At 36.6% G+C, this 8,827-nt stretch overlaps 2 protein-coding genes across 2 annotated transcripts; both read left to right on the forward strand.

Annotated features, from left to right (window-relative positions):
• The first annotated feature begins 2,016 nt into the window (after positions 1 to 2,016).
• LOC135961202 (uncharacterized) lies at positions 2,017 to 4,334 on the forward strand. Its single transcript, XM_065512698.1, has 3 exons — positions 2,017 to 3,202; positions 3,266 to 3,523; positions 3,598 to 4,334. Exons 1-3 carry the CDS (start codon positions 2,017 to 2,019, stop codon positions 4,332 to 4,334), a joined length of 2,181 nt encoding a protein of 726 aa, XP_065368770.1.
• A 761-nt stretch (positions 4,335 to 5,095) lies between these two features.
• LOC135961203 (uncharacterized) lies at positions 5,096 to 6,520 on the forward strand. The gene has a single exon (XM_065512699.1). It carries the CDS (start codon positions 5,096 to 5,098, stop codon positions 6,518 to 6,520), a length of 1,425 nt encoding a protein of 474 aa, XP_065368771.1.
• Positions 6,521 to 8,827: the final 2,307 nt, after the last annotated feature.

Genomic DNA, 8,827 nt, shown 5'->3' on the forward strand with positions numbered 1-8,827 from the left:
TATCAACATGGCTTTCAGAAAGGATGCTCAACGACAACAAATCTTCTTCACCTAACATCCGAAATTTATCACGGATTTCTTCAACATCAGCAAATAGATGTGATATATACAGACTTCAGCAAAGCTTTTGACAAAGTCAATCATATGCTTTTGAGAAAGAAACTTTGTTTATTGGGGTTTTCCAACAGTACACTACAGTGGATTTTCTCTTATTTAACAAATAGAATACAAGCTGTACTTTTTAAGAATATTCGTTCTAGAAATATAGAGGTATCATCAGGTGTACCACAGGGCAGTCATCTTGGTCCTCTTCTTTTTTCATTGTTTATAAATTACCTTCCTCAAGTTATTCATGGTTCCACTGTCTTAATGTATGCAGACGACGTTAAAATATTTTTAAGCTATCGTCAAGTTCTTGATCGGCAACTTCTTCAAGATGATTTAAACTCGTTGGTGTAAGGAAAATTTCCAACCCTGAAGAGCCGAAGATCAATGTTAAACATTTCATTTATTTGCAACCAAAGTATACCAAGTAGTCCAACTCTATCACATATACGGGTACCGTGTGAGCTCAGAGAAATATAAACAAATGGAATGTCTTGAAATTATAACTTTTAATTTTTGATAAAATTACCTTCTATTACACATTATTACTCTAACACATATAATTTTATAAGTTTCTATTTTGCAAAAATCAAGAAAAAAATATTTTTGGAAATTCTGACATGTTATTTTTTGTTATTATAGAATTTAAATTATAGGACAGAGTTACAATTTTTGGTATTGAAAATTCATACAAATTCAAATTTAGAACATATTTATAAAACTCTGTTACCTGTAGAAAATTTAAAAGTTACCAACACATGTGTAATTTTGTTACTCACACATGTTTAGAGTTAGCTACTTTTTTACTAACACATGTGTTGCCGATGGCTCATATATTTATTTATTTAAATTTATTTTATTTTTATTAATTTTGAATTATTTCGGTTTGTTTATATTTATTGTTTGTGAGCTACCTTAATGTTTACTTAAATTGTCTTATTTACCAATTGTATGATCATTGTTGTTTGGTTCATTTGTCCGTTAGGATTTTTTATATTGTTTTGTATTCCCTTTTGTTCATATTTGTTTACGAACTAATCGCACTTTTTGTCCCTAAATTATACTGCAGTATTTTCGTTCAGTTTATTTATTTGGAAATGAACTGTTGTAATAGTATATAAACAAAAAGAAATTTGTAGGCTCAGTAATAACTGGCTTTAGAATTTAAATTTAGTTTGTTGGGGATAAAGACTGCGGTAAGTCGCTTAATGTATTTATAAGTTATTTTTTTGTAATAAGTTCTATTTTTAGAAATAAACGGTTGCTCAAGTATATTCATCATTAATTGTAAATTTGTGGTTCATTTATTTGGGACTGGTTAAATTCGCTGTCCTCAACATATAGGCTCAGGTCGCAGCCAGCGACAAATTTTATTTCGCAATTTTTTGAGCGATCTTGTGGTTCCTTGCCCGTCGGAACAAATTTTATTTCGCAACCTTTGAGCGAACTTGTGGTTCCTTGCCCGTCGGAACAAATTTTATTGGATTTGTGGTTCCTTGCCTGCCGGAACATTTTACTTGTACTTTATGTGAATTTGTGGTTCCAAGCTGCCGGAACAAATAGAAATAATTGTGAAGCCGTCCCATGCCTGCCGGTACAAGTGTTTAAACTAAAGTATGAAATTTTTGAGGTTCCTTACACGCCGGAACGAGTAAAACTTTAAGCTGAATTTGTGTGTATTGTAACCTGTCCTGCTGGAACAAATTGTGTTTTTTATTTGTGATAAATTGTGTGGTTCCTTGGCTGCCGGAGCAATTAAATTTTAATCTGCAGTGAATAGCAATTAAGTTGTGAATTTTTGTGAAGCCCCAAGCCTGCCGGAACAAATTAATTTTTTGTAAAATATTTGGAGTGTGTTGCTGTTAAATATTTGTGAATTTGTGTGCCCTTTGAAAATATTTGTGATTCAAGATGCAACGGTCGCCATCTAGAAAAAGCTCTCGTTTGCAGACAGCAACGAGCCAAAATGTGAAAAGTTCCACGCCTGCCGGAACAGATAGTTCAGCAAATGTTTCTCAAATGCCGTCGATACAAAATGTCAGTTCTGTTGCCCTCGGAACGACAACAACCGTAGCTAGTGCCTCTATAAGTGCCCCTAGAGAACCGACATCTGCTGTATCAACGCAAAACATTTTCAGTTCAACAACTGAAGAGCCCTTTAGCCTGCCGCCGTTAGTCCCCGGTCCTAATGTGAGAACCCAGCCACCACAAATCATATCGTCTGATAATGAGAACCTGCAACGACAAATTGATATCCTGCAAGCTCAATTGGCAAACGCTCAACGTGCTTTAAGAGCAAATCAAAATTTAAATACGCCGAATGTTATTGGACATAATGCGCCAGTCATCCAAAGTATTAGCAGTGGCCCTGAGAACATGGTTGATCGCCGGAATCCAACGCCATATTCCTATGTTAGTCAGTCAGACCAGTTGATGACATCTCAGCCTCTTATTGTTTCCCCTGCTACAGTGCCCATGCCAGTACAACGCAAACTTTATGATCTGCCCGAATTTTGTGGTACTCCCGAGGACTGGCCAATGTTTTTGTCTGCCCTTGAACATTCGACAGCGGCATATTCGTACAATAATTTTAAAAATTGTTTGAGATTGCAGAAGGCTTTGAAAGGTGAAGCCAGAGAGTGCGTGAAGTCGTTGCTCATCCACCCAAATAATGTGCCAACAGTTATAGAGCAATTAAAGCTACAATATGGTCGCACAGAGTTGCTTATTCGATGTCAATTGCAACAGATGAAGGAAGTTCAGCCCATAGCAGAAAACGCGATCGATAAATTGGTGCCGTATTCCATTAAGGTCAGAAATTTAGCAGCATTTTTGGAATCTGCCAATGGTTATCAACATTTGTCGAATCCAACACTCATGGAGGAGTTAGTACAGAAGCTTCCAATGAGCAAACGTTTGGATTGGGCCCAGTTTGCTTCAACTTTACCTCAGTTGCCGACTATTTTGGATTTTAGTACCTGGCTCCAGCGTGTTGCAAATTTGGTAAGAAGTGTGCAATTAAGCAGTTCAAGTGGCAATAGATCTAACAGTGATCCAAAACGAAAAGTGGTTTTATATGCTTCTGATGGTCCAGAACGTCAGTTAAAATGTTTTTATTGTGTTGGCCCACATAAAATTTTTGATTGTAAGAAATTTTTAGAATTGAGTGTGCCTAATAGATGGAGTGAAGTGAAGAGATTGAAGTTATCTTTTCCGTGTCTCAGTGGTGGTCATTCAAGTAAAGATTGTCGTCGGCGTAAGCAGTGTCCAATGGAAAAGTGCCAAAGAAATCACAACAAATTATTGCATGAAACTAAACCTAATGTACCAAGTGAACGATCCGTAAATGTGCCGCCAACAGAAGGAGCTTCAACAGTCGAACCTGTGCTTAGTTGTGTTTCCAGTGCTAGTGAAAGAAGTGATTTGTTGTTCAGAGTGCTCCCAGTGGTTCTTTATGGACCAAATTGTGCAATTAAACTTATGCACTCCTAGATGAAGGTTCTTCGGTCACGATGATGGATAGCTCTTTAGTGAGACAGCTTGGACTGCATGGTCGACAAAGTCAATTGAATTTGAGTTGCTATGGTGGTAAATCGGCACAAGAACCAGTTATGGTGGTGGATCTTCATGTGAGTGATGTTAATAAGAAGAGGAAATATGCTTTGAAAAATGTGTATGGTGTCTCGAATTTGAAGTTGCCTAGTCAGAGTTTTAATGCGGATTTAGTAAAGAATCATGGTGTGCCTTTAAACTCATATGAATGTGTGGCTCCAAAGGTACTAATTGGATTGGACCATTGCCATTTAGGATTGCCCGATGAAATAGTCCCTTTGGAAGATGCTGGTCCATATGCTGCCAATACTCCTCTTGGTTGGGTTGTTTTTGGAAACGTGAAAGGAGGTCGCCCTGGAACACAAACATGTTTGCTGACACAGTTGGATAATTTAAATAATTTGGTGGCAAATTATTTTGAAACTGAAAATTTTGGTGTTAAGGCTCTACCAGTGATTGAGTCAAGAGATGATTTACGTGCACGAGAGATATTGAGAAATTCGACGAAGAGGGTTGCCGGAAGATTTGAATCCAGACTACTATGGTGTAATGATGACGTAGTCCTTCCGGATAGCTATTCCATTGCCCTTAATGGATTTTTTGAAATGGAAAGAAAAATTAAAAATAATCCTGAATTTGGTGCGGCCTATAAACAATTAATGAGTGAATATTTGTAGAAGCGGTATGTACGCAAATTATTATTGATTGAAGTTGATACATTTCATCAGAGAACGTGGTACTTGCCCCACTTTGGTGTCGTAAACCCTAATAAGCCAGGGAAGATTCGTATGGTGTTCGATGCAGCAGCAAAGGTGGAAGGTGTCTCGTTGAATTCAAAGTTATTGAAAGGCCCTCAGCAGTACAAACCGTTGCCATCAGTTTTATTTAATTTTAGAATCGGTTCCGTAGCTGTTTGTGGGGACATAAAGGAAATGTTTCATCAAGTTGTTGAGTTATGTGAAGGAAATACATAAAGTTGCTGGTTTTGAAATGCTCAGGAGACATAGTGTACTTTGGGACGAGATGTTGCCCATTGTTGCGTCATTACAAGCGATGTGGAATAAATGGCGCCAAGAGCTAAGAAATGTTGTCCATGTAAAGGTTCCACGATTTTATTTTGGAAATGGTTTGCCCTTGGAGTTAGAGCTGCATATTTGTTGATGCCAGTGAAGATGTTTGGAGATGGTTGCCTACAGTTCTCAATGTTGTCGATGATACTACAAGAGCTGAAAATAAAGTTGATTTTTCTATTGAAACACGTTGGTTCCAAGGGCCACAATTTTTTTATGAAAACGAAGCTGACTGGCCGAATAAGAATTCTGAGAAATCTGATGATTTGTGTGAAGAAGAACTACGCCCCAAATTTGTTATGCTGGTTAGTACAAATTTAGTTATTGATTTTAATCGTTTTTCTTCATTTCTCAGGCTTAAACGAACAATGGCTTGGGTTCTGAGATTTATCAATCGCTGCCGAAAATATGATAAATGTAATGGTTCGAGATGCCTGTGTGCTGAAGAGTTAAGGGTTGCTGAAACTAGTCTGTGTCGTCTGTCCCAAGAAGAATGTTTCGCCTTTGAAATTAACGTTTTAAAATCTGATGGTTCTTTAAAAAAGCACAACGAGTTATTTTCCCTTTCGCCTTATTTTGATGAAAATAATTTACTTCGAGTGAGCTGTCGTATTGATGCTGCGAGTTGGTTGCCTTTAAATGCCAGGCACCCCATTATTTTGTCGTCCTGTCACCGCTTTACACAACTATTTGTTGCCCATGTGCATAATAAAATGAGACATCAAAATTTTGAGGCTACCATAGGCGAAATAAGGAAAAGGTTCTTGATTCCACGACTACGAAATCTGTTGAGTAAGACCACATCAAATTGCAACATTTGTAAGATTCGTCGTGCCGTTCCAGTAGCTCCTTTTATGGGATCGTTGCCAAGTGATAGACTAACTCCATATGTCCGGCCATTTACTTATACTGGTGTTGACTATTTTGGCCCATTAAATGTGACTGTTGGTAGACGCCATGAAAAACGTTGGGTTGCCCTGTTTACGTGCCTTACAATCAGAGCTGTACATTTAGAAGTGGCCTATGATCTATCTACTGATTCGTGTATTTTGGCTATACGGAATTTTATAAATCGTCGTGGCACCCCGTTGAAGATTCGGAGTGATAACGGAAAGAATTTTGTTGGAGTTAACCAAGAAGCCCAGCGATTTGATGAAGTATTTGATCTGGTTAAAATTGAAGATGAGTTGTCCACAAGGGGCATTGAATGGCAGTTTAATTGTCCACATAATCCTGCAGAAGGTGGAATATGGGAGCGAATGGTTCAATGTGTTAAAAAGGTTTTAAGAGTAACCCTAAAAGAAGTCGCCCCAAAAGAGCACACCTTGCAAAGTTTTTTAATTGAAGCCGAAAACATCGTGAACTCTCGCCCATTGACTCACTTGCCTGTCAGTCCGGAAGACGAAGAACCATTGACGCCTAATCATTTCTTGTTGGGTTCTGCAAATACGGCTCAAACGCCAGAAGGTATTGAAATTACACAGCCAGTGGTACTGAAGAAGCAGTGGCGAATTGCTCGACAGCTACGAGATCATTTTTGGAAAAGATGGATTGTGGAATATTTGCCCACATTTACAAGACGGTCCAAATGGTGCGAACATACGAAGCCTGTGGCCCCGGGAGATCTTGTACTAATTTGTGATCCAGCTGTTTCCCGCCGAGATTGGAAGAGAGGTCGTGTCGTAAATGTGTTTCCTGGCAGTGATGGTGTAATCCGAAGAGCTGATGTCCAAACAAGTAGTGGAATACTTAAACGCCCAGTTTCCAAACTAGCAGTCCTTGATTTGGAGTAGTGAATCGTTGCCGATCCACGGGGGTGGGAATGTCGCCGATGGCTCATATATTTATTTATTTAAATTTATTTTTATTAATTTTGAATTATTTCGGTTTGTTTATATTTATTGTTTGTGAGCTACCTTAATGTTTACTTAAATTGTCTTATTTACCAATTGTATGATCATTGTTGTTTGGTTCATTTGTCCGTTAGGATTTTTTATATTGTTTTGTATTCCCTTTTGTTCATATTTGTTTACGAACTAATCGCACTTTTTGTCCCTAAATTATACTGCAGTATTTTTCGTTCAGTTTATTTATTTGGAAATGAACTGTTGTAATAGTACATAAACAAAAAGAAATTTGTAGCCTCAGTAATAACTGGCTTTAGAATTAAAATTTAGTTTGTTGGGGATAAAGACTGCGGTAAGTCGCTTAATGTATTTATAAGTTATTTTTTTGTAATAAGTTCTATTTTTAGAAATAAACGGTTGCTCAAGTATATGCATCATTAATTGTAAATTTGTGGTTCATTTATTTGGGACTGGTTAAATTCGCTGTCCTCAACATATAGGCTCAGGTCGCAGCCAGCGACAACATGTATAGAGTTAGATACTGTTGTCAAAGAGTTGGACTACTTGTTATACTTTGTTTGCAACATAATCAATGGTAGTGTAAGTTCCGGTTTTTTAATCCTAAATATCTCATTTAATGTGCCTCAACGACCATCACGTCATTATGTTCCATTATCAGTGAAATTTATTAGAGCGAACTTTGCCAATGCTGATCCAGTAAGTAGAATGTGTATGGAATTTAATAAATTTTACATGTTAATTGATTTTTCATTAAGTAACAATATAATTAAAAACAATATTATTGCTTATTTGAATTCTTAATTTTTATAATAAGTTTTATTATTACATTTATAAAAATAATTGTTAATTGCCTGCAAGGATAATTTTCCATAGGCTAATAAATAATAAATAAATATCGCATACGTCTTTGAAATCCCTTTCATATGATATATCAATTGTTTATGTACATGACTTAGTATTCGAGATACATATATGTATGTATGTAGTTAAGTCGTGGCTTTTTTTGGAAATATGAAAAATACAAACTGAATTATAAACTTATATATGCCCTTACCACTTACGGTGAAGAGTATACAAATATTTAATTTTTGTATGCAAATATTAAATAATTCTTATTATATAAACCTATTTTACAACATTAATTGTTTAAATATGTGAATTCTTTATTGGATTGTTAGTTTTTTTTTTCTAAAAAAACTGACAAATTTCACTCGGCCAAGGGCTGTCAACTCAGCAAACACTGCTGCAACAACAACAAAAAAGTAGGTATTTCTATTTTTTTCCGATTTTTTGACGTTTTCAGAAATATTTTGACGATTTTTTAGTCTAATTTTGACGATTTTATACCAAAATTATCTGGCAACAGTGATAACTAGCAATTTGTTCATATAATAACCTTTCAAGTACTTTTGATAAGTATGAAAGTATTGCTATAGGCCAATCATTCTTATTTTTGGGTACGGGTATAATTTTAGCACATTTCCAATTTAGCGGAAAAACACTTTTAGTTATAATTGTGTTGAAGATATGTATTAGTTGAGATAATAATACAGGAAGAACAGCCTTGAGAAACTTAGGATGAATATTATCGGGACCAACTGCATTCGATATATACTGATGGCTCTAATAGGGGAAACAGGGTCGGTGGAGGTTTCTATATTGAAAACTTTGGTATAAAAACCTACTTTAAATTACTGCCATTAAGCGTACATCCAACTGGCTGAGGTATTATCGAATATCTGGTGATATATGTATATTTACTGACAGCAAGGCTGCCGTTAACGGAATAGCGGGTATCTTTACGACATCTAGGTTAACCGAGGAATGCCGGGTATCCTTAAATGAGATAGCGTGACATTCTAGGATAACGCTTATATGGATCCCTGGACACGATGGAAATCAGGGTAATTGTATAGCAGATGATTTGGCCAAAAGGGGTGCGATGATGAGTGAGGAGGCAATCGATCCCTTTTCTGGTATTTCCCTTGTTAAATGCAAGATGGCTGTTCAGCAGAAACTATATGAGACTGCACAAAACGGGTGGACTAATGAACCTTCCTGTGCTACAGCGATGTCGACTTGACCCGTATATGATGCCAACAGGACGAATCTACTTGTAGAATACCGTCGTGAGCAAATAAGGCTAATTGTCTCCTTTATTACAGGACACTGTTTAATGGAGATACATGCTAGAAGATTAGTCCTACGGTACAATGATTACTGTAGAAGCTG

The sequence above is a fragment of the Calliphora vicina genome, chromosome 5 (assembly GCF_958450345.1).
Source record: "Calliphora vicina chromosome 5, idCalVici1.1, whole genome shotgun sequence".
In the NCBI taxonomy this organism is placed as follows: domain Eukaryota; kingdom Metazoa; phylum Arthropoda; class Insecta; order Diptera; family Calliphoridae; genus Calliphora; species Calliphora vicina.